Here is a 27173-nt window from a genome sequence, read left to right as displayed (position 1 = left end):
TGACAGAGTACATACTTAATGACAAGACACCAGGGTCAGAAATTAAGGGGGACTCAGGGCAAAAATGCCCCAAAATTCAAAATAAAGGGGAGAACAATGTACCCAAAATAAATTCCTATATGTAGGCCTAAATATACATGTTATTGCATAAAGTATACATTGATATTGATTGAATTTATTTATTATTATTTTTTATTTTCTCCCCAATTTGGAATGCCCAATTCCCAATGCGCTCTAAGTCCTCGTGGTGGTGTAGTGACTCACCTCAATCCGGGTGACAGAGGACGAATCTCAGTTGCCTCCGCGTCTGAGACCGTCAATCTGTGCATCTTATCACGTGACTTGTTGAGCGCGTTACCACGGAGATGTAGCGCATGTGGAGGCTTCACGCTATTCTCCGCAATCCACGCTCAACTCATCACGCGCCCCACCGAGAGCGAAAACCACATTATAGTGACCACGAGGAGGTTACCCCATGTGACTCTACCCTCCCTAGCAACCAGGCCAATTTGGTTGCTTAGGAGACCTGGCTGGAGTCACTCAGCATGCCCTGGAGGTATTGACTGAATTTTATGGGTAAGAGGTAATACATTCTCAATCTAGTTATTCATATTAAGAATTATAAAAATTCTAAATCTTATATTTGGGTATCTGACATAAGAGGATAACACCAGAGGACAAATATGGCCCCTTAATGGAAAAGTTCATTTCTGACCCTGCAAGAGTCCATTTAGAACCCAACGCAACAGGAAAACCACCACCTGAGAACCCCATTAAACCAGAGCCAGAGACAAAACTAAACACTACTGACACATGTTTACTTAGCTAAACAGGGACATGCAGTATCATAGACTTCTATTATTTTTATACACATCTAATTATAATGACAACAGACGAACCCAAACCCTGAAAGTATTGCATTTTTGATTTAGCTCACTTTAGAAGACAGATTTATCCCAAAACTCTAGCTAAGTCCACACACGCACACACACACTCGCACGCACGAACACGCTCACATGCACACACGCACTCTTTCTCTCTATCTGTACTCACACACTGCATCTCTGGGTTTTGTAGCTTTTGTAGATTCTGTGTGAGAGTTTCAAAGTGAAAATATCAATCAAAACACTGTCATTCATTTGCTCTCTCTATCACATAAACTTTCCCTCTTTCTGTCAGTATACAGTACATGTGACATGACTTTGACACAAAGAGGATGCCATATGATTGCATCTTTTGAAATGAACGTGTTTGATGTACTATGTGACAGAGGCATGTTGCACTGATCTGAAAAGTGTGGGTGAGGGGACACAATATAATCCTTATCATCTTAGCTCATGAATATTAATGAGGTAAATTAAAGGGATATCATCATTTACTCCCTCTCATGCCATCCCAGATGTGTATGACTTCCTTTCTTCTGCAGAACACAAATGAAGATTTTTAGAAGAATATTTCAGCTCTGTAGGTTCATACAATGCAAGTGAATGGTGGCCAGAACTTTGAAGCTCCAAAAAGCACATAAAGGCAGCATAAAATTAATCCATAAGACTCCAGTGGTTTAATCCATGTCTTCAGAAGTGATATGATAGGTGTGAGAAACAGATCAAATTTTAAGTTCTTTTGTACTGAAAATCTACACTTTCACTTTTTCTTCCACATTCTGCTGTGGAAGTGACTTTCACTTTAACATTCAGCCACCTACTGGTCAAAGGTAGAGATTTATAGTACAAAAGAACTTTAAATTTGATCTTATGATGAATAGAACGGTTTTTATTGTTGTTGTACTAACTTTGTAAGCATGAAATTCTGTTTCTGTTTTTCTTTGTGCAAGAAGTCTTATTTCATTCCACTAGATGGCAGCAAGTACTAGAAAAATAATTTTTCCTCTACCACCTTCCATCACAATATACAGATCTGAAATGTAGGTGGCGCTCAAACTCATCTCAGCTCTCACAGATGTGCTTGTCCATAGACATTCAGTCTAATTTTCAGTTCACGCACCACCCTCATCGTTTCATTGAATATCTCGGCCTCTGAGTGGACTAGAAGCTCAATCTAAGTGTCATTAGAAAGCTGAGATCCTCCCCTTTGCGATGATATATAATGTTATAACATTTTATCATCAGTAGTTGATAACATATTTTTCAAATGATTTGCTTAGCATGCTTTTCCAGCTGGACTGTGTATTTTGTTCTGGACATCTAAGATATAACATTGGATTATTCACACAAGCAAGCTCACAGACAAGAGAAAATGGCTAATTTTGTAGAAAACAGACTAAGGTAAGAGAAGATACAAAGTTTGTAGCAATTTTGGGCTCACACCAGTAGTAATCAGCACATTAAAGAGACATTCGTATTTGATGGCATACAGAAATCATATTGCACTTTGTGATTCTTTGGAAAATCTTTCAAACTGTGGTATTAGGGCAACAAAATAAACTGTATAGTTCCATTCCTGAGAATGAGAGCTTTCATTAGATATATGACTTGTCCATTTATGAGCTAAGTGAAAAACGTTTATATTCATATGAATATTTCTACTTATTTGCGGTGCAGATGTTTTCAGGCCTTATTTTGTTATTTTATGTAATATAAATGCAGAAGTGATGTTGTTCTGTGAAAAGCTCAGATTCTAAGCTTTCAAATGATACCTTGTCTGACTTGCGTTAACATTTTAAGCGTAAACGTATTTCATGACATAGTGCCCTCCTGTGGACAGAGTTTGAGGTTCTTTATGACATCAGATGAAAACATCGACACATCGAAACTCAGAGATAATAAGGAGGAAGCAGGATAGATACTATTATTCTTAAAAACCAGGAAGATGATAATATAATTCAGCTTGGTCTTTATTTAGTAATAAGAGTAAGATATGGGGAAAGTTTCACATTTCAGCACAGATTGTTTTATGAATCTGCCACAAACTTATGCAGCTTTACAAAGAGGTTGTTATTAAACGTGACTGCTTGTAAGCGTTGTTTATAGTTTCACTTGTCAAGAGGTTAGCCAGTAATATCATTTGCATATAGAAGTCTTAAAGATGCAGCACCAAAAAACATTGTAATTGTAAGGCCATGAAAGACTAAATTATGACTGTTTATGGTTCAAGAAACCATGACTAATATTATAAGTGGACTTCAAGGAGAAAAATACAATTATAAAAACTATATGAGCCCTTTTATACAAACTCAAGTGTCTTACCCGGACTTCTTTATAGAGTCTAAGCGAGGTGTTGGTCAGTATGAAGTATCGATCATTGAAGCTTCCAGAGCTCAGACCCAAACCCAGTAAACTTCTCTCTTCTCGAAACTTCATCATACCGTGTTTAGACACTTCCACTTTACTGGCTGCAGGCAACACACACACACACACACACACACACACACACAGTTTGATATAATCAAATAGCAACTATCATATTCACAGCTATGTCAACACTGTCAGGAATTTACCTCTGATAAATGTCACACACACACTCTCTTACCCAGGTAGATGAGCATGGCCTCCATGGAGAAGTGTTTTTTGACGAGCAGGTAACTGTCTGTGCCGAGTGAATGTATGATGGGCAGAACTCTCTCCTCATAGTGCAACGGACGCTCTGAGAGACACAACAAACAGTACTGCCCTTCAAATTTCTCAAAACATTCTCACAAATGCAGAAAAACCCGTTAAAACTGACTTTAGGAAGGTGCTACACTAGTACACTAGTAAAGATCTCTATAATGTTGCATGTTATAAAAAAGCCAAATGTTTTCTGTACGGTGTAAAGTGTGTTTTCTAACCCGTCTCCTCTTTCTCGTTGACTTCGAAACAGCACCAGTAGTCTTTCTCTCTCACACTGATTTTCCGTCGGTCCAGAATCTCAAACGTCAATTCTGCTGCAGTCATTGCGGCGGGAATCTAGAGGACAAATGTCAATACAGCTTATTCATCAAACATACCTGAAAACAATGAACCATTTATTTGTGTGATTGACTGCTTGAAATTCACACTGACTCTCAAACACTGAGTGTCTGTCTGTCTATCTATCTGTCTGTCTGTCTGATTGTCTGTATACCTATCTGTCTGTTTGCATGTCTATCTATCTACCCGTTTATCTGTCTTTCTGTCTATCTACCTGTCTATATATGCATCTGTTTGTCTGTTTTTATCTACCTGTCTGTCTGTCTATCTATCTGTCTGTCAGTCAGTCTACCTATATGACTGTCTGTCTGTCTGTCTGTCTGTCTGCCTATCTGTCTAACTGTCTGTCTATGTATCTGTTTGTCTGTCTTTTTTATCTACCTGTCTGTCTGTCTGTCTATCTATCTATCTATCTGTCTATCTACAGTATCTACCTATCTATCTATCTATCTATCTATCTATCTATCTGCCTGTATGTCTGCCTGTATACCTATCTGTCTGTCTGCATGTCTGTCTATCTGACTTTCTGTCTATGTATCTGTTTGTCTGTCTTTTTTATCTACCTGTCTGTCTGTCTGTCTATCTACCAGTTTATCTGTCTTTCTGTCTGTCTGTCTATGTATCTGTTTGTCAGTCTGTTTTTATCTACCTGTCTGTCTGTCTATCTATCTATCTGACTTTCTGTCTATGTATCTGTTTGTCTGTCTTTTTTATATACCTGTCTGTCTGTCTGTCTGTATGTCTATCTACTAGTTTATCTGTCTTTCTGTCTGTCTGTCTATGTATCTGTTTGTCAGTCTGTTTTTATCTACCTGTCTGTCTGTCTGTCTGTCTGTCTATCTATCTATCTATCTATCTGTCTGTCTACCTATCTGCCTGTATGTCTGCCTGTATACCTATCTGTCTGTCTGCATGTCTGTCTATCTGACTTTGTCTATGTATCTGTTTGTCTGTCTTTTTTATCTACCTGTCTGTCTGTCTGTATGTCTATCTACCAGTTTATCTGTCTTTCTGTCTGTCTATGTATCTGTTTGTCAGTCTGTTTTTATCTACCTGTCTGTCTGTCTGTCTGTCTGTCTATCTGACTTTCTGTCTATGTATCTGTTTGTGTCTTTTTTATCTACCTGTCTGTCTGTCTGTCTGTATGTCTATCTACCAGTTTATCTGTCTTTCTGTCTGTCTGTCTATGTATCTGTTTGTCAGTCTGTTTTTATCTACCTGTCTGTCTGTCTGTCTGTCTATCTATCTATCTGTCTGTCTGTCTACCTATCTGCCTGTATGTCTGCCTGTATACCTATCTGTCTGTCTGCATGTCTGTCTATCTGACTTTCTGTCTATCTGCCTGTCTATGTATCTGTCAGTCTGTTTTTATCTACCTGTCTGTCTGTCTGTCTGTCTACCTATCTACCTGTCTTTCTGTCTATATGTCTGTCTGTATACCTATCCGTCTGTCTGCATGTCTGTCTATCTACCCGTTTATCTGACTTTCTGTCTATCTACAAGTCTATCTACTTATCTGTTTGTCTGTCTGTTTTTATCTACCTGTCTGTCTGTCTATCTATCTGTCTTTCTGTCTGTCTGTCTATGTATCTGTTTGCCTGTCTTTATCTACCTCTCTGTCTGTATACCTATCTGTCTGTCTGTCTATCTATCTGTTTGTCAGTCTGTTTTTATAGTTTTTATCTACCTATCTGTCAATCTATATATCTCTCTATCTGTCTGTCTGTCTGTAAAATCTGAATCCTAATGGTTGGCCAAAGGTCAAAGGTCATGCATTCACCTTTACATGCTGTTCGGCCGTTTCCTTTTTCTCCTCCAGGTAAACTGTACAAATGAAATCACCACTGGCCTGCAAACACACACAGACACACACAATTAGCCCCAAATAACACGCACCCTAAACACATGATTATTATAGACTGTAAAGAATTACTGTGAATAATCTCAAACACTCACCGGACCAGCTTTAGGATTGAGGTTTTCTCTCAGTTTTATGATGTACGTGATCTCATCTAACTGTCTCTTTAACTGCTGCTCGTTCACCTGAACACACACACACACACACACACACACACACACAAGCATCAGTACAGTGACTCCACTGCAGTTCATTTAGTCTGTCCCATCACTAGATGGCGTCAGTGTGCATCTAGTGTCATAGGTAAATAAACCTTCTCAAACATCCACAGATTCGAAACATCCACAACTATCTGGAATAATCTCTCTTGTCTTCAATGACCACATGCATATGTGTACATTCTTACATTCTTAAATATGCTTGCACAATTTTTCCTAGTCTGCAAGATTACTAACGTGAACATGAAATGATAATGGACTATTTACTTTCTTAATACATGTCCCTGGTCTTATTGTGAGCAATTCTTCAGTGCACATAATTCTAAAGGAAAAAATATGTTTGCCATGATATGAAAGTAAACGTCATTTCATGTTGACTTAAACTGTGAGTTAATACGAAACAGCAGAACTTTAATTATAGGTTACTACATAATTAAAGCAATTTAACAGCAAACACACACACACACACACATACATCGAATATGGTGACATAGTGTTGGATGAGATCTTCGATGACTCGGCCGGCGTTGTAATCCTTCCCGTCTGTCTGGAAGAGAGTTGGCCCGAACACAATAGCGAGATTATGAAGATTCATTTGATTGAGATCGGCAAACCGCTGGACACTACACACACACACACACACACACACACACACACACACACACACACACATATTAGAGACATTAGAATGTACTGATCAGAAAGAACACTTCTCTGAAACATTATTAACGAGGAAGTATACAATGAGAAAGAGGAAGAGTTGGTCTCACCAGTATAAATGATTGACTAGTGCTCGTAGTGTCGCCTGGTTGACTCGCGGCAGGTTACTGAACAGTAGACGATACTGACAGACTCGGCTGCTTTCATCTGAAACATCTGAACACACACATTTAACATCTCTACTGTATGTTCAAACATAATCACATGTGGTCATTCATCTGAGGCTCATCTCTTTCTAACTTGATTTCAGGGGTTTTCTTGTGGTTCGCATGAATTCTCGTTAACATGTGATGGCAAACAAACTCACACCTCTAAAATGAACCGAATTCTGAATGGCAGGAAGTCGTCCAAGTTTGTTTATAAAGTGCATTCTGAACACAAAGTGTTCTGGGTTCACTTTAATTTCTAACACGCTTGATTCCAAATATCTGATATATAATCATCATCTAAATTATCTTGCAATTGCAAAAAGCAACAGAGTAAATAGAATTACAACTGAAGCGAACCAAAAACAGATGTGAGTTCATAGAGGTCCAAGTTTGAGGGTGCGTTCACACTAGCACTTCTGGTGCGCTTCCAGGTCTGAACGACATCAAAGTTCGGTTTGTTTGGATGAGGAATGCATTATACCCAGGGTTCATACAGATGCTTCAAAGTTAAATTCAAGGACTTTTCAAGCATATTTTTTATTTGTTTTCAAGGACTGTGCACGAGATGTCATTAAAACAAATTATTTTTGTTAGTTTTTAAAAATATTTTAACCATTCAGTTAATTTATTTTTATAAAACACCATGTATTACAAGTACAACAATGAGCATCTTTAACTACACCTTCTCACAGTAACAATTCTTGGCTCATTCATGATGAAATTGATGTGTTATTGTAGTGTGCTCCCTTAAAATGCACTTCACTTTCCAACAGAAGCGAATAACTGTGTCTGTAAACACAAGTGAATAACTGCGTCTGTAAACAGAAGCGAATAACTGCGTCTGTAAACAGAAGTGAATAACTGTGTCTGTAAACAGAAGCGAATAACTGTGTCTGTAAACAGAAGCGAATAACTGCGTCTGTAAACACAAGCGAATAACTGCGTCTGTAAACACAAGCGAATAACTGCGTCTGTAAACACAAGCGAATAACTGCGTCTGTAAACAGAAGCGAATAACTGCGTCTGTAAACAGAAGCGAATAACTGCGTCTGTAAACACAAGCGAATAACTGCGTCTGTAAACACAAGCGAATAACTGCGTCTGTAAACAGAAGCGAATAACTGCGTCTGTAAACACAAGCGAATAACTGCGTCTGTAAACACAAGCGAATAACTGCGTCTGTAAACACAAGCGAATAACTGCGTCTGTAAACACAAGCGAATAACTGCGTCTGTAAACACAAGCGAATAACTGCGTCTGTAAACACAAGCGAATAACTGCGTCTGTAAACACAAGCGAATAACTGCGTCTGTAAACACAAGCGAATAACTGCGTCTGTAAACACAAGCAAATAACTGCGTCTGTAAACACAAGCGAATAACTGCGTCTGTAAACACAAGCGAATAACTGCGTCTGTAAACACAAGCGAATAACTGCGTCTGTAAACACAAGCGAATAACTGCGTCTGTAAACAGAAGCGAATAACTGCGTCTGTAAACACAAGTGAATAACTGCGTCTGTAAACACAAGCGAATAACTGCGTCTGTAAACACAAGTGAATAACTGTGTCTGTAAACACAAGTGAATAACTGCGTCTGTAAACAGAAGCGAATAACTGCGTCTGTAAACACAAGCGAATAACTGCGTCTGTAAACAGAAGCGAATAACTGCGTCTGTAAACACAAGCGAATAACTGCGTCTGTAAACAGAAGCGAATAACTGCGTCTGTAAACACAAGCGAATAACTGCGTCTGTAAACAGAAGCGAATAACTGCGTCTGTAAACACAAGTGAATAACTGCGTCTGTAAACACAAGTGAATAACTGCGTCTGTAAACACAAGCGAATAACTGCGTCTGTAAACAGAAGTGAATAACTGCGTCTGTAAACAGAAGCGAATAACTGCGTCTGTAAACAGAAGTGAATAACTGTGTCTGTAAACACAAGTGAATAACTGCGTCTGTAAACAGAAGCGAATAACTGCGTCTGTAAACAGAAGCGAATAACTGCGTCTGTAAACAGAAGTGAATAACTGTGTCTGTAAACACAAGTGAATAACTGCGTCTGTAAACACAAGCGAATAACTGTGTCTGTAAACACAAGTGAATAACTTTAAGATTTTCTATAATTCAAGAACTTTTTAAGCACCTCTTGGTAAAAATGGCTATTTTCAAGAGTTTTCCAGGACTTAAATTTGAAAAAGCCAAATTCAAGCACTTCAAGCACCTTGAACGAACCCTGTACACCATAATAATTGCGATCGGGAGCCAGCAGCAAAAAAAGAAAAAGTAAAACCAGTAAAGAAACGCTTAAATCGATGGTTCCATGTTAACTTAGTGTTGCACGGTTCAACAGTATTGTCCCGGTACTCAAGCTTCGAAATACCGGCAGTACCACAGTGTTTCTGTTTCTCATCATCAGTGCTTGGCACACTTCTAACATTTCAAATGTGCATTTTTTTTTCTTAAAATCAATGCATATTCAAATTTCACATTTTAATTTGAAGCCTTAACAGGAAGCATGCAAAGATGCAAATTACACATCAATGCAAGTTCACTTTGAGAAGTCAGGACGGGTTTCAAACAAGGAGTTCACATGAATCGAACCCCAGATCACTTTTTCAGGTGGCCTCCAGTGCGGTTCTCTGGTGCACACCAAACCAAACGCAGCGAATACTTACACCATATTGACTCTGGTCTCTATCAACAGATCAAGTGTGAAAACACCCTTAATGTGTGCGTGTGTGTGTGTGTACCTGTAGTGCTAAGCCAGTTGTGCACCTGCTGTGCAAACAATCCCTCCTGGATGTCTCTGAAGAACCTCTTGAGAACATTGGACACGTCGTCTACCTGATGTTCTCCCTCCTTCAGCCACACACACCTCGCATCACGCCGGAACTCCTCCAGCAGGGCGGCGATCTTACTGTTCACCCCACTCTTACGATAGATGCCCTCTGAGGTCAGACCTGTTCCACAAACACAAACAGATAAAACAAAGAGATCAATGCACAGCTTTGGAAGTGTAAAAGAGCTTATGAGAGCATCATGAAGTACTATAGATGAAGTTATGAACGCTCGGTGGTGGCACTTCTGGGTTCTTTCGGCACCCCAGAAAATAGCAGATTTCAAATTGAGCTGAAAATGCAAAATTTCCATTAGGATTGGTAATTCAGGACAAACTCATGATTTAACCTTGTGTGACCCAGCGTCAACATGCGTGGACGTTGTTTTTTTGCTTCGCTATATGCAATGCATAATTTAAATGAATAAAAACTGACTGAATACTGTTCATAACACTCTACACTGTCATTTAAGGGTTAAACTTCTGGTGCACCGAGTCACGTGACACAACAGCATGACGTTGATTTCCGTGAAGCACTACTACGGGCCAACAAAACTGCCTCTAGTAGAAACCTCTACGTTTTTTTCATTGAAACCTGTTTGGTTGTAAAGAGCAGCATCTCTAGTTTCTTTTGATGTGGCGCTTTAAAAAATGAACTAATTTTTTATGCATTAGCGTGCTGATAAACTTGAAGTCCACATATGTGGAAATTAGGACCACGTTCCCTCAAAAGTTGAAAAAGTTAGTTATTTTGAACAATTTATAACATTAACACATCTGTGGGTCATTTCGCTTCAATTTAATATACATTTTTATTATGTTTTATTTAGTTATCACTGTACAATACGGTTCTATTCATTAACATTAATAAATACATTCCTATATTTACTGTGTATTTTCACATTGAGAATTAATGTATTCATGCAAAAGCTGGAACATGTGTCTTTCAGAGGCTTTATATGGAGTTAGGATGAAAATAAGGTGCATTTCAAACTGTTCTGAGACCAGTGCAGACAGACAGCACACTAGAGGTTAAGTCATTCACTAAATAGGGAGCAAGGGAGCATCCTATAGCTCTCTATGCAGTTAAGTGCGTTCACTCCTAAAATCTGATCAAAAGTTCAGTTTCAGGCTGCAGATGATGTTTGGATCACTCAACATGTTTGACAGACATGTGACAATGATAATCAGTACATAGATTCAGAATTTATAATGTATCATTTTATTTTAACATGGTTAACAGTGATTGGATGATACTGGACATTACTTTGAAACATAATTCATTATGCTAATTTCTGATGTAATGTCTGTAACGTCTCAAAAACATGATTAATCAACACTCCTGGAAACATAATTAACAATTTGATGAAAAACAAAAATCAGACTTTCTATAGCTTGGTATTAGTTAACATTTCACATCTTATTCCCGCTGTCCACATATGAGGACATACATTTTTAGGAAAACGATTTGCTCTAGAATGTTTTTTTTTTTTTTGCTTGTTTATTAGGTGCAACTAGTTACAAATCAAAAAGACAAATGGAAAATGCACACAGGGGTCAAGCGGGGGTCTCAGGAGGTTAACTGTCTGTAGTGATGGGGGTGTGCGAGCGCGAGGCCACTAGAGGAAGAACGGTAAGGATTGACACCTGTGGGAAATTCTCTCTAACAGCTGTTTGTGTTTGCAGTGAGAGCTGAGAGGGATATAAAAGAGCAGTCCAGTCTGCCAGAGGGGAGAGAGAGAGAGCAGCAGAGTGTTCTGTGTGTTTTGTGTTGTGCTGAAAAGCAAACCTTGTTGTGTTACACGAGAAAGTGTGTAAAATAAAATACTTGTGTTGAACATTTACCCAGCCCTCACTTCCTCCTTGAGAAGTCAGAGACCTTGTCACAGTGGTGCCAAAACCCGGGATTTGGAGGACGTTACGCCATCGTGGAGTCCTCGTCCTTCGCCGAGAACGAACCACATTATAGCGACCACGAGGAGTTTACCCCATGTGACTCTACCCTCCCTAGCAACCGGGCCAATTTGGTTGCTTAGGAGACCTGGCTGGAGTCACTCAGCACGCCCTGGGATTCGAACTAGCGAACTCCATGAGTGGTAGCCAGCGTATTTTACCACTGAGCTACCCAGACCCCCCTTGTGCATGGGGATATCAAAATTACCCTGCAGTGATGGTAATTATTCAATTTCGGGGACAAAAACATAGAGTCAAGACTGCAGTTAATTCCCTCCTCACCCATCTACTAATCTTGAGAACAAATTGGCTGGCATTTACTACATTATTAAGGGGAATGTGTGTGGATGGGTCCTGCCATAAAGCGTATCGGTGTGTGGCGTGAGACTCGCTGGCTGGGGAGGTGAAGCCAGGGCCATCTACGTCAACTCCACGTCAGGAGGACGTAAGGGAGGGGGAAGTCTCGGCTTACCCAGCCCTTAGAGGATTCTCTGCTGGGGATTTACCTCTGGAGCAGACGTGAGACGAGACCCTTAAGCACGCCTTTGATCAAGTGAAAGTGATTGATGGTCAACGCCTCTGGCCAGAAGTTGCACTTGCATATCCGTATTTTCAATTATTAAGGATCGGTTGTATCGAGTGACGCAAGATGCTTAGACAAAGGAGGATACAACCCAATTGTTAGTACCGAAGAGCTGTGGGGAAATGTTATTCCAGATAGCTCATTATAATCCGATGGCAGGTCACTTAGGGCAGGGAAAAACACTTGACCTTCTGATGGCACATTTCTATTGGCCAGACATTCACGGGGATGTTCGCAGGTGGTGTGCGGCATCCCGTGACTGTCAGTTGGTGAATCACGTGGCCACCCCAAAAGTGCCACTGCGCCCCCTCCCATTGATCGAGGTCCCCTTCGAAAGAACTGGCATGGACCTTGTCGGGCCATTAAAGCAGACGGCATGTGGGCATCATTTCATGTTGGTTCTGGTGGACTACACAACTTGATATCCGGAAGCAGTACCTCTACGCATTGTCTCAGCTGAGCGCGCTGATCACCGTTGGTAACAAGCTTTCCAGCCTTTTAAGTTTGGTCCACAGGCCAGGGTTGCAGATGGTTGTGGTGGATTTCCTCTATGGAAATGGGGGGGGGGGGGGTAAGTCACAGGCCGGATGGGTCCCCGGCCTGAGTCGGGTGATGGGGTTGTGGCCGAGATGGTTGTGGAGAGTGAGGCCGCAAGAGGAAGAACGGTAAGGATTGACACCTGTGGGAAATTATCCCTAACAGCTGTTTGTGTTTGCAGTGAGAGCTGAGAGGGATATAAAAGAGCAGTCCAGTCCGCCGGAGGGGAGAGAGAGAGACACACGCAGCAGAGTGTTCTGTGTGTTTTGTGTTGTAATGAAAAGCAAACCTTGTTGTGCTAGACGAGAAAGTGTTTAAAATAGAAGACATGTGTTGTACGTTTACCCGACCCTCACTTCCTCCTTGAGAGGTCAGAGACCTCGTCACACTGTCGCAAACAACAGTTTTAATTTCCTAAGCACAATGGCTGTGACAAAGATGAGGTCAATATGTTCTAACAATGATCTTATTTGATAAGAAAACAAAATAACATCTAAACATCATTATTTCTTCTTAAATTGGTCTTTGCATTTATTTGCTGTAACTTGTTCAACAGAAATCAAGTCAAAGTTAAAACTGAACCTACATATATTTCTTCACTATAAACCATAGATATCACTTTATAATAACTTTTATTTACATTAACAAACATAATTGCATTATATAATGCTTAACAGACTAATAAAACCGCAGCACTGCTCACACACACCACTGAAAGCTGCTGCTTTGTGCGATTGCCTGCGGTGTGACATGACAGCAATTTCATCTAATAGAGTAAAATAGAGTACTGCACCGTATTGTGTGGTGAAGTGAATGCAGCGCTCCACTATAACAGGAATATTCGCCTCTGTCAGCTGCTGTTGACTCAGTGTGTCTCCTGAACTCCCTGCTGCTCTCTGGATCGCTGTCGCCCATCCCTGAAAATCCAACTTCCTCTCGCCCTCGATGTACAGCGTCCTGCAGAGACAGTCCTGCTCATCAACACCACCGTCACTCACAAACCAAACTAAAGTGTGAAACTGTTCAACTCGAGTTGCTCACCTGCCTCTCTCCACTAGAACTAGAACTTCATTTTCAGGCTGGATCGCTGGAGAAATAAACACAAACAATCTATCAAAAATTAGTCTCAGGTGTGTTCTGATCGGGTCATGGACAGCAATGTTAAATGCAAATAATACAATAAAACTTACCAACTAATTGTGCACAGTTAGGATAGCACAATAAATACTCTAATCAACTTTTAAAAGGGAGAAAACTCTTCAATTATATTTATTTTCTGTTGACGTCAAAGGCCGTGTGTCCAATCAAACTAATATAAAATAATTTGTCACTTGGTAGAAGCTCATCAAATTAGACAGATGTCAACATGGATGGGTTTGTGTGACATGAACTCATCCTCAAAAACCATCTACAAAACTACACAATGTAAAAAATAAATATGACTCAGACTACATTAAATACTAGGGAAGCCCGTCTCCACCACATGAGAAAAAAAAAAAAACGCTTTGGTAAGTCATAATTCTGAGATACTAAGTCATATATATGAGACTTTAAGTCATCATTATTAGATTCGAAGTCATATTAATGACATTAAAAGTCAGTTATGAGAAAAAGAGAATAATTAGATGAAAAATACTTTTTTTATTATGACTAAAATTATGACTTAATATCTCATACTTTTCACTTTCTATGTCATAATTATGACTTTTTATCTCATAATTATGACTTTTTATCTCAATTATGTCTTAGTATCTCATAATTATGACTTTTTATCTCAATTATGTCTTAGTATCTCAATTATGACTTTTTATCTCATAATTATGACTTAGTATCTCAATTATGACTTAGTATCTCAATTATGACTTAGTATCTCAATTATGACTTTTTATCTCATAATTATGTCTTAGTATCTCAATTATGACTTTGTATCTCAATTATGACTTAGTATCTCAATTATGACTTTGTATCTCAATTATGACTTTTTATCTCAATTATGTCTTAGTATCTCAATTATGACTTTGTATCTCAATTATGACTTAGTATCTCAATTATGACTTAGTATCTCAATTATGACTTTGTATCTCAATTATGACTTTTTATCTCAATTATGACTTTGTATCTCAATTATGTCTTAGTATCTCAATTATGACTTTGTATCTCAATTATGACTTAGTATCTCAATTATGACTTTTTATCTCAATTATGATTTTGTATCTCAATTATGACTTAGTATCTCAATTATGACTTTTTATCTCAATTATGACTTTGTATCTCAATTATGTCTTAGTATCTCAATTATGACTTTGTATCTCAATTATGACTTAGTATCTCAATTATGTCTTAGTATCTCAATTATGACTTTGTATCTCAATTATGACTTAGTATCTCAATTATGACTTTTTATCTCAATTATGACTTTGTATCTCAATTATGTCTTAGTATCTCAATTATGACTTTGTATCTCAATTATGACTTAGTATCTCAATTATGACTTTTTATCTCAATTATGACTTTGTATCTCAATTATGACTTAGTATCTCAATTATGACTTTTTATCTCAATTATGACTTTGTATCTCAATTATGACTTAGTATCTCAATTATGACTTTGTATCTCAATTATGACTTTTTATCTCAATTATGACTTTGTATCTCAATTATGTCTTAGTATCTCAATTATGACTTAGTATCTCAATTATGACTTTGTATCTCAATTATGACTTTTTATCTCAATTATGTCTTAGTATCTCAATTATGACTTTTTATCTCAATTATGACTTTGTATCTCAATTATGACTTTGTATCTCAATTATGACTTTTTATCTCAATTATGACTTTGTATCTCAGTTATGACTTAGTATCTCAATTATGACTTTGTATCTCAATTATGACTTTGTATCTCAATTATGACTTTTTATCTCATAATTATGACTTAGTATCTCATAATTATGACTTTTTATCTCAGTTATGTCTTAGTATCTCATAATTATGAGTTTTTATCTCAATTATGACTTTTTATCTCAATTATGAGTTTTGTATCTCAATTATGACTTTTTATCTCATAATTATGACTTTTTATCTCAATTATGACTTTTTATCTCATAATTATGAGTTTTTATCTCAATTATGACTTTTTATCTCAATTATGAGTTTTTATCTCAATTATGACTTTTTATCTCATAATTATGAGTTTTTATCTCAATTATGACTTAGTATCTCAATTATGACTTTTTATCTCAATTATGACTTTGTATCTCAATTATGACTTTTTATCTCAATTATGACTTTGTATCTCAATTATGACTTTTTATCTCATAATTATGACTTTGTATCTCAATTATGACTTTTTATCTCATAATTATGACTTTTTATCTCAATTATGACTTTTTATCTCATAATTATGACTTTGTATCTCATAATTATGACTTTTTATCTCAATTATGACTTTGTATCTCATAATTATGAGTTTTTATCTCAATTATGACTTTTTATCTCATAATTATGAGTTTTTATCTCAATTATGACTTTTTATCTAAATTATGACTTTTTATCTCAATTATGACTTTTTATCTAAATTATGACTTTTTATCTCAATTATGACTTTTTATCTAAATTATGACTTTTTATCTCAATTATGACTTTTTATCTCATAATTATGAGTTTTTATCTCAATTATGACTTTTTATCTCAATTATGACTTTTTATCTAAATTATGACTTTTTATCTCATAATTATGAGTTTTTATCTCAATTATGACTTTTTATCTCATAATTATGACTTTTTATCTCATAATTATAAGTTTTTATCTCAATTATGACTTAGTATCTCAATTATGAGTTTTTACCTCAATTATGACTTAGTATCTCAATTATGACTTTTTATCTCATAATTATGACTTAGTATCTCAATTATGACTTTGTATCTCAATTATGACTTTTTATCTCAATTATGACTTAGTATCTCAATTATGACTTAGTATCTCAATTATGACTTTGTATCTCAATTATGACTTTTTATCTCATAATTATGACTTAGTATCTCAATTATGACTTTTTATCTCAATTATGACTTAGTATCTCAATTATGACTTTTTATCTCAATTATGACTTAGTATCTCATAATTATGTCTTTTTATCTCAATTATGACTTAGTATCTCATAATTATGACTTTTTATCTCAATTATGACTTAGTATCTCATAATTATGACTTTTTATCTCAATTATGACTTAGTATCTCATAATTATGACTTTTTATCTCAATTATGACTTTGTATCTCATAATTATGACTTTTTATCTCAATTATGACTTTTTATCTCAATTATGACTTAGTATCTCATAATTATGACTTTTTTTCTCAATTATGACTTTTTATCTCATAATTATGACTTTTTATCTCAATTATGTCTTAGTATCTCAATTATGACTTTTTATCTCAATTATGACTTTGTATCTCAATTATGACTTTTTATCTCATAATTATGACTTAGTATCTCAATTATGTCTTTTTATCTCAATTATGACTTAGTATCTCAATTATGACTTTTTATCTCATAATTATGACTTAGTATCTCAATTATGTCTTTTTATCTCAATTATGTCTTAGTATCTCAATTATGACTTTTTATCTCATAATTATGACTTAGTATCTCAATTATGACTTTGTATCTCAATTATGACTTAGTATCTCAATTATGACTTTTTATCTCATAATTATGACTTAGTATCTCATAATTATGTCTTTTTATCTCAATTATGACTTAGTATCTCATAATTATGACTTTTTATCTCAATTATGACTTAGTATCTCAATTATGACTTTGTATCTCAATTATGACTTAGTATCTCAATTATGACTTTTTATCTCATAATTATGACTTAGTATCTCATAATTATGACTTTTTATCTCATAATTATGACTTAGTATCTCATAATTATGTCTTTTTATCTCAATTATGACTTAGTATCTCAATTATGACTTTTTATCTCAATTATGACTTAGTATCTCATAATTATGTCTTTTTATCTCAATTATGACTTAGTATCTCATAATTATGACTTTTTATCTCAATTATGACTTAGTATCTCATAATTATGACTTTTTATCTCAATTATGACTTTTTATCTCATAATTATGACTTAGTATCTCAATTATGACTTTGTATCTCAATTATGACTTAGTATCTCAATTATGACTTTTTATCTCATAATTATGACTTAGTATCTCAATTATGACTTTTTATCTCAATTATGACTTTGTATCTCATAATTATGTCTTTTTATCTCAATTATGACTTAGTATCTCATAATTATGACTTTTTATCTCAATTATGACTTAGTATCTCATAATTATGACTTTTTATCTCAATTATGACTTTGTATCTCATAATTATGACTTTTTATCTCATAATTATGACTTATCTCAATTATGACTTTTTATCTCAATTATGACTTAGTATCTCATAATTATGACTTTTTATCTCAATTATGTCTTAGTATCTCATAATTATGACTTTTTATCTCAATTATGTCTTAGTATCTCAATTATGACTTAGTATCTCATAATTATGACTTTTTATCTCAATTATGACTTAGTATCTCATAATTATGAGTTTTTATCTCAATTATGACTTAGTATCTCAATTATGACTTTGTATCTCATAATTATGACTTAGTATCTCAATTATGACTTTGTATCTCATAATTATGACTTAGTATCTCAATTATGTCTTTTTATCTCAATTATGTCTTAGTATCTCAATTATGACTTTTTATCTCATAATTATGACTTTTTATCTCAATTATGACTTTTTATCTCAATTATGACTTTTTATCTCATAATTATGACTTAGTATCTCAATTATGTCTTTTTATCTCAATTATGTCTTAGTATCTCAATTATGACTTTTTATCTCATAATTATGACTTAGTATCTCAATTATGACTTTTTATCTCAATTATGTCTTAGTATCTCATAATTATGACTTTTTATCTCAATTATGACTTAGTATCTCATAATTATGACTTTTTATCTCAATTATGACTTTTTATCTCAATTATGTCTTAGTATCTCATAATTATGACTTTTTATCTCAATTATGACTTTTTATCTCAATTATGACTTTTTATCTCATAATTATGACTTAGTATCTCAATTATGACTTTTTATCTCAATTATGACTTAGTATCTCAATTATGACTTTGTATCTCAATTATGACTTAGTATCTCAATTATGACTTTTTATCTCATAATTATGACTTAGTATCTCAATTATGACTTTTTATCTCAATTATGACTTAGTATCTCATAATTATGTCTTTTTATCTCAATTATGACTTAGTATCTCATAATTATGACTTTTTATCTCAATTATGACTTAGTATCTCATAATTATGACTTTTTATCTCAATTATGACTTTTTATCTCATAATTATGACTTAGTATCTCAATTATGACTTTGTATCTCAATTATGACTTAGTATCTCAATTATGACTTTTTATCTCATAATTATGACTTAGTATCTCAATTATGACTTTTTATCTCAATTATGACTTTGTATCTCATAATTATGTCTTTTTATCTCAATTATGACTTAGTATCTCATAATTATGACTTTTTATCTCAATTATGACTTAGTATCTCATAATTATGACTTTTTATCTCAATTATGACTTTGTATCTCATAATTATGACTTTTTATCTCATAATTATGACTTATCTCAATTATGACTTTTTATCTCAATTATGACTTAGTATCTCATAATTATGACTTTTTATCTCAATTATGTCTTAGTATCTCATAATTATGACTTTTTATCTCAATTATGTCTTAGTATCTCAATTATGACTTAGTATCTCATAATTATGACTTTTTATCTCAATTATGACTTAGTATCTCATAATTATGACTTTTTATCTCAATTATGTCTTAGTATCTCATAATTATGAGTTTTTATCTCAATTATGACTTAGTATCTCAATTATGACTTTGTATCTCATAATTATGACTTAGTATCTCAATTATGTCTTTTTATCTCAATTATGTCTTAGTATCTCAATTATGACTTAGTATCTCATAATTATGACTTTTTATCTCAATTATGACTTAGTATCTCATAATTATGACTTTTTATCTCAATTATGTCTTAGTATCTCATAATTATGAGTTTTTATCTCAATTATGACTTTGTATCTCAATTATGACTTTTTATCTCATAATTATGACTTAGTATCTCAATTATGACTTTTTATCTCAATTATGACTTTTTATCTCAATTATGACTTTTTATCTCATAATTATGACTTAGTATCTCAATTATGTCTTTTTATCTCAATTATGTCTTAGTATCTCAATTATGACTTTTTATCTCATAATTATGACTTAGTATCTCAATTATGACTTTTTATCTCAATTATGTCTTAGTATCTCATAATTATGACTTTTTATCTCAATTATGACTTAGTATCTCATAATTATGACTTTTTATCTCAATTATGACTTTTTATCTCAATTATGTCTTAGTATCTCATAATTATGACTTTTTATCTCAATTATGACTTTTTATCTCAATTATGACTTTTTATCTCATAATTATGACTTAGTATCTCAATTATGACTTTTTATCTCAATTATGACTTAGTATCTCAATTATGACTTTGTATCTCATAATTATGACTTAGTATCTCAATTATGACTTTTTATCTCAATTATGACTTAGTATCTCAATTATGACTTTGTATCTCATAATTATGTCTTTTTATCTCAATTATGACTTAGTATCTCATAATTATGACTTTTTATCTCAATTATGACTTAGTATCTCATAATTATGACTTTTTATCTCAATTATGACTTAGTATCTCATAATTATGACTTTTTATCTCATAATTATGACTTAGTATCTCATAATTATGACTTTTTATCTCATAATTATGACTTTGTATCTCATAATTATGAGTTTTTATCTCAATTATGACTTAGTATCTCATAATTATGACTTTTTATCTCATAATTATGACTTAGTATCTCAATTATGACTTTTTATCTCAATTATGTCTTAGTATCTCATAATTATGACTTTTTATCTCAATTATGACTTTTTATCTCAATTATGACTTAGTATCTCAATTATGACTTTTTATCTCAATTATGACTTTTTATCTCAATTATGTCTTAGTATCTCATAATTATGACTTTTTATCTCAATTATGACTTAGTATCTCAATTATGACTTTTTATCTCATAATTATGACTTAGTATCTCAATTATGACTTTTTATCTCATAATTATGACTTAGTATCTCAATTATGTCTTTTTATCTCAATTATGTCTTAGTATCTCAATTATGACTTTTTATCTCATAATTATGACTTAGTATCTCAATTATGACTTTTTATCTCAATTATGTCTTAGTATCTCATAATTATGACTTTTTATCTCAATTATGACTTTTTATCTCAATTATGACTTATCTCATAATTATGACTTTTTATCTCAATTATGACTTTTTATCTCAATTATGACTTTTTATCTCATAATTATGACTTTGTATCTCAATTATGACTTTTTATCTCAATTATGTCTTAGTATCTCATAATTATGACTTTTTATCTCAATTATGACTTTTTATCTCAATTATGTCTTAGTATCTCAATTATGACTTTTTATCTCATAATTATGACTTTTTATCTCAATTATGACTTAGTATCTCATAATTATGACTTTTTATCTCAATTATGACTTTTTATCTCAATTATGACTTTTTATCTCATAATTATGACTTTTTATCTCAATTATGACTTAGTATCTCAATTATGACTTTTTATCTCATAATTATGACTTAGTATCTCAATTATGACTTTTTATCTCAATTATGACTTAGTATCTCAATTATGACTTTTTATCTCAATTATGACTTTTTATCTCATAATTATGAGTTTTTATCTCAATTATGTCTTAGTATCTCAATTATGACTTTTTATCTCAATTATGACTTTTTATCTCATAATTATGACTTAGTATCTCAATTATGTCTTAGTATCTCAATTATGACTTTTTATCTCAATTATGACTTTTTATCTCATAATTATGAGTTTTTATCTCAATTATGTCTTAGTATCTCAATTATGACTTTTTATCTCAATTATGACTTTTTATCTCATAATTATGACTTTTTATCTCAATTATGACTTTTTATCTCATAATTATGACTTTTTATCTCAATTATGACTTTTTATCTCAATTATGACTTAGTATCTCAATTATGACTTTTTATCTCAATTATGTCTTAGTATCTCATAATTATGACTTTTTATCTCATAATTATGACTTTTTATCTCAATTATGTCTTAGTATCTCAATTATGACTTTGTATCTCAATTATGACTTTTTATCTCAATTATGACTTTTTATCTCATAATTATGACTTTTTATCTCAATTATGACTTAGTATCTCAATTATGTCTTAGTATCTCAATTATGACTTTGTATCTCAATTATGTCTTAGTATCTCAATTATGACTTTTTATCTCATAATTATGACTTAGTATCTCATAATTATGACTTAGTATCTCAATTATGTCTTAGTATCTCAATTATGACTTTGTATCTCAATTATGACTTTTTATCTCATAATTATGACTTTTTATCTCAATTATGACTTTTTATCTCATAATTATGACTTTGTATCTCAATTATGACTTTTTATCTCATAATTATGACTTTGTATCTCAATTATGACTTTGTATCTCATAATTATGACTTAGTATCTCATAAAGACTTTTTATCATAATTATTACTTTTGATCTAAGTTATGACTTTGAATCAAATAACTATGAGTTTATCTCATAAATATGACTAACCGAAGCACATTTTTGTTTTCATTTGGAAATGAGCTACCATAACTAAATCATAATTATGAGATAAAACGATAAAAAGCACTGGTTTCCAATATTCTGTCACTCACAGAGCTCCAGGAGTTTCTGCAGGTCGATGGTTTCGTCTCTGAGATGTTCGTCCACACGGATGTGCAGATTCGACCCCACCAGAGAGAACCAGGCCAGTCTGGAGCTTTCTAGATTCAGACCGTCTTTATAACGCAGTCGGCCGATGCGCTCAAAGTCTTTTAGTAACAGATCCTCTGCTCCGACTGGAATAAATGACTGTAAAATACAGAGACAGAGAGATACAGCATTTTTAATGAGATGCCATTTCAAACCCGAGACCGCCGACCCAGGACAGAACACTGGTTACCTTAGCGATGGATTTGACCCACTCACGCATGGTTTCTGGATTATCAATGCCAAACAGATACAAACGCTCCGTATCAGAGTACAACTCAAATGTGTAATCATACCTGACAGAAACAGAAAAACAACAAGAAATAAAGAAGGACCGTCGACTAACATTCAAAGAGATGATGTGAATTCTATCATTCCCCACCAGTGTTGTGTAATCTGATTACAAAGTAACTAATTACTGTAATCAAATTACCTTTTTATTCAAAAAGTAGTGTAACACATTATATTTTAAATTCTAGTAATCAGATGACAGTTACTGACTTTCTCAATTAAGTTAATTACTTTAAAGGACATTACTTGGGCTACATATTTCTAAAATAAAACGCTGAAGGCGTACGCCCCCCGCATAAGTCACTGTAAAGGAGAAACGTGTGGTGCTGACTGCCGAGTGTGTGACTTGTGTGTGACAATGAGGAAATAGACATTATTCTAAATTTTTTGAGCAAAAAAATCAAAACCCTTTCTGTGAAGTGTTTTAAAAAGTTACTTTAAAGTCAAGTAATTAGTAATGTGATTACTTTTTCGATGAAGTAATCAGTAAAGTAATCTGATTACAATTTTATAGATTTACTTCCCCAACACTGGTCCCCACAAAAAAGTGAATCTCACAAAACTGGATCATATTTCACCCCAAAAGTCAAAAACAAGAAATTATATTTAGCATTTTAGGACTTTTTTTTATTGTGACATTACTTTCATGACAAGTTGGCACATTTTATTCACAAATTTTAATTAATGAAATGCAGATTTTCTTTTTTTTTTTTAAATAGTAAAGTATGTATACATTTGCTGTTCTGCCTTGAATTTGAGCTGATTTAGCTAAAAATAATAATAATAATAATAATAATAATTGAATTGCAGTAATGAGTTTCTAATTAGAATCAACACTGAGAATAATGACAATTTAAAAAGCTCAAAATTAAAACGTTTTTTTTATCACATTACAGTAATGAAAATCTAAGGGAGAAATGTGCTTAATTATCATGGTGATGTCACAATGCAAGAAATGAAACTTTTTTGTTGTTGTTGATTTCGGGGTGAATGTGACCCACACCTGTTTTCGTGAGATTCTCTCTAAATCACTTATATCCCTCCAGCGCTATGGGAAATGTGTGTAGTTACCCATGAGTCTCTGCGGGGTTGACGGCGAGACAAACGATCTCTCTCATCTTCAGTCCGCCATTTGGTGTCGCGTTTTTATCACTTTCATAGTAGCTAAAATTACCGTCATTCAGAACACACCAGCGCCGACTGAACTCTGACAAAGAGAGAAGCATTCAAACAAACAAACACAATCAAACAGATCAATTAAAGTATAATCAAACGGCACCAAGTAGAAAAGTAGTGACACTACTTCAGGCTTCCACAGTTTTTTGATGTTGCTGAACTTCAGCCCAGAGCTTCTCAAAGTGTGGGAGGCGCATGTTCTCAAATCTCGTTCACTTTCACACATACAACAAAAATAGTGACACGCAAGAACCAATGTACGCAATTATTTTCCCTCCGCCTTTTCTACTTTAGTCTTGTTTAAACTTTCAAACTTTGCTGTTGTTTTAAATGTAAGCCACTTGTGTTATGGACTTTTATGATGCTTTTACTGTATGTGCTTTTGAAGCTTTTACAGCAATATCATCCCTCATTCTTGTGTTTTATAGATGACAAAGGTCACACTGGTTTTGAACGAAGAGATGATTAAATGATGGCAGAAACTTACATTTTTAGGTGAGCTATTATATATTAACATTGCTCCTGCTCAGGGCCCGATTAACTATGTCACGGGGCACCACACGCTGCAATTTCTAAATGATCTTAGGTCAGTTTTATTTTTACTCGTTATATAAGTTTTTCAGCATCATTAATCAGGTGTAAATTATTGTCCTGAGTTCTGGACTGCTCCCAAAGATGGCACCAAGATGGCGCTGTCATGTGGTACCTGTTACTTTTCTCAACTCTGGCCAGGATGGGCCAATCACAGTCATTTATTATTACTGGATGAGGACTTTAAAAATGCTTTTATGGATACTGCTGAGGCGGATTTCATTCACAGGTATGAGGCTTGCAATTATCCGTTTTTTTTTCTCCCCAATTTGGAATGCCCAATTCCCAATGCGCTCTAAGTCCTCGTGGTGGTGTAGTGACTCGCCTCAATCCGGGTGGTGGAGGACGAATCTCAGTTGCTTCCGCGTCTGAGACCATCAATCCGCACATCTTATAACATGACTGGTTGAGTGCGTTACCGCGGAGACCTAGTGTGTGTGGAGGCTTCATGCTATTCTCCGCGGCATCCATGCACAACTCACCACGTGCCCCACCGACAGCGAGAACCACATTATAGCGACCACGAGGTGGTTACCCCATGTGACTCTACCCTCCCTAGCAACCGGGCCAATTTGGTTGCTTAGGAGACCTGGCTGGGGTCACTCAGCACACCCTGGATTCGACTTCGTGACTCCAGGTGTGGTAGTCAGCGTCTTTTCTCGCTGAGCTACACAGGCCCCTGCAATTATCAGTTTTTATTAAAAATAACTATCCAGTGTAAAAATGTCTCCAATGAAATATAAAACGTTCTGAAATGTAAATGCGGATGGATGGAGGATTCGGTTTTCTGAGCCGTCAAGCGCCCCCTGCTGGAAGAAAACATTGCGTCTCATACGACAACAAGTTTGTCTTGTTTCAAAGGGGGGTGTGACCAAAACAATTATTTAGCACAATAAGGACAGTAATTGTTTTACATGGGATAAAGTATATAATGAAATATAATAAACATATTATACTATATTATTCACATTAAAATACAGTTTAATTTCGACTGCATTTACGTGTTTAAAATGCGCCAGTTTTTTGTTCTTTTTTTGCTTTTATTTTTTTATTTATAACATCTAATATAGTTCTTAATATTCTATTATAAGCTTATTTATTAGTTGTTAGCAGAGAAAATATTATTTGATTTTGATTTAATTTTAAAGGTAGGTGGTAATACAGTATATATTCACTTTCGAATTATTCAAATTGAGAACTTATGTAAAGGAATGGATTAAATTTAGAAAAACTGCCCTTTTAAACGTAAAAAATGCCCCTGAAAAATAAATCCAGGGGTCAATTATTGCCCCTTTAAGGAAAAGTTAATTTCTGACACTGAGCTTTGTATAATTTTGTCAAAACTTGAATGAGTTTTGTTTTTCATGCTGCAAAGAGGGCCAATGTGAACTCTTTTTGTGATTCACTGATGTATAAAATAGCAATAAAGCCATTCAGTTCTAATTCTACTAAGCAAATAAATCGCAATTACCACATCAATGGAAATAATGTCATAATCGTGCAGCCCTAGTTTGAATGCATTAACTTTTCCAGCATGAAGGGTTCAGCTTTGATGAACAGGTCACTGATTGGCTCACCTTCTTTGCTCTTCTTCTCTGTGATTGGTCGAACCATGGAGGCGGTCTTAAAAAGGAAGCCGTTATGCGTGACGGAGGGCGGGGCCATGTAGTGCACCGTATCTATGGCAACCTTCACCTCTGACCTTGGGAGCTCTGTAAATCAAAAGGGCAAAGGTCACAAGGTGAAAATGATAGGTGCGTTGCACGGCAACAGTTGTCATAGTAACAGTCTCTGTGGAACACACCTGTGTTGCGGTTCTGTGTGAGAAACTCCACCTGCAGGCTCTGGCCGTGATGTTGCGCCAGGGCGATCGGCGTGGGCAAATCCGGGTCGCCTGTGTCACAGTTCACATCAGCGCCACAGAAAACCAAAGCCAACGTCTCACACACGTCGCTGGACTGAACGTTAATACACAACGCCTACAGAGAAAAAACACGCACGCAAACTATTCACTGAACAGTAATACACAATGAGACATTGATTAATTACTGCTTATACAGTATTTATTAGCCCATATGACAAGGTTTACGTCATATGATTGTATTGTTATTCACTGCAAATGATTGTAAGAGTGCATGTTTTGCGTGATTGTGTGAGCTGGAAGCACAGTTGGAGTCCCCAGTGTATTTCGGGCTTGATTATAATTTAAAGTCCCATGTTATGAACCAAATCTTTGTGTTTTCTGGTTATTATTGGGATTTTGGTTGCATAACAAACATGCATGTGGGATT

The 27173-nt window shown here is 34.5% G+C and overlaps 1 protein-coding gene across 7 annotated transcripts in view; it reads right to left on the bottom strand.

Moving 5' to 3' along the window:
• The window catches only part of LOC127430053 (arf-GAP with Rho-GAP domain, ANK repeat and PH domain-containing protein 1), a 110664-nt gene that overhangs the window by 18041 nt on the left and 65450 nt on the right, over nucleotides 1-27173 (bottom strand). For 6 of the 7 annotated variants that reach the window (XR_007895403.1, XM_051679487.1, XM_051679488.1 and 3 more), the window contains 16 exons: nucleotides 26687-26861; nucleotides 26460-26594; nucleotides 24187-24322; nucleotides 23018-23120; nucleotides 22731-22926; nucleotides 13808-13853; nucleotides 13560-13723; nucleotides 9608-9817; nucleotides 6755-6860; nucleotides 6460-6607; nucleotides 5865-5951; nucleotides 5689-5757; nucleotides 3788-3905; nucleotides 3490-3603; nucleotides 3207-3352; nucleotides 1054-1089 (listed from right to left, as the gene is read on the bottom strand). Coding sequence is in view for 6 of the 7 variants with exons in the window: in XM_051679487.1 (XP_051535447.1) it covers nucleotides 1054-1089; nucleotides 3207-3352; nucleotides 3490-3603; nucleotides 3788-3905; nucleotides 5689-5757; nucleotides 5865-5951; nucleotides 6460-6607; nucleotides 6755-6860; nucleotides 9608-9817; nucleotides 13560-13723; nucleotides 13808-13853; nucleotides 22731-22926; nucleotides 23018-23120; nucleotides 24187-24322; nucleotides 26460-26594; nucleotides 26687-26861 (1989 nt within the window). In the remaining variant the exon portion in view is untranslated. The remainder of the gene's footprint in view (nucleotides 1-1053; nucleotides 1090-3206; nucleotides 3353-3489; nucleotides 3604-3787; nucleotides 3906-5688; nucleotides 5758-5864; nucleotides 5952-6459; nucleotides 6608-6754; nucleotides 6861-9607; nucleotides 9818-13559; nucleotides 13724-13807; nucleotides 13854-22730; nucleotides 22927-23017; nucleotides 23121-24186; nucleotides 24323-26459; nucleotides 26595-26686; nucleotides 26862-27173) is intronic. The other variant, XM_051679489.1, reaches the window with a different exon arrangement.

This window comes from Myxocyprinus asiaticus, chromosome 39, assembly GCF_019703515.2.
Source record: "Myxocyprinus asiaticus isolate MX2 ecotype Aquarium Trade chromosome 39, UBuf_Myxa_2, whole genome shotgun sequence".
Lineage (NCBI taxonomy): Eukaryota > Metazoa > Chordata > Actinopteri > Cypriniformes > Catostomidae > Myxocyprinus > Myxocyprinus asiaticus.
Note: the sequence above shows the minus strand (reverse complement) of the source record. Positions and strands in the feature narration are given on the sequence as shown.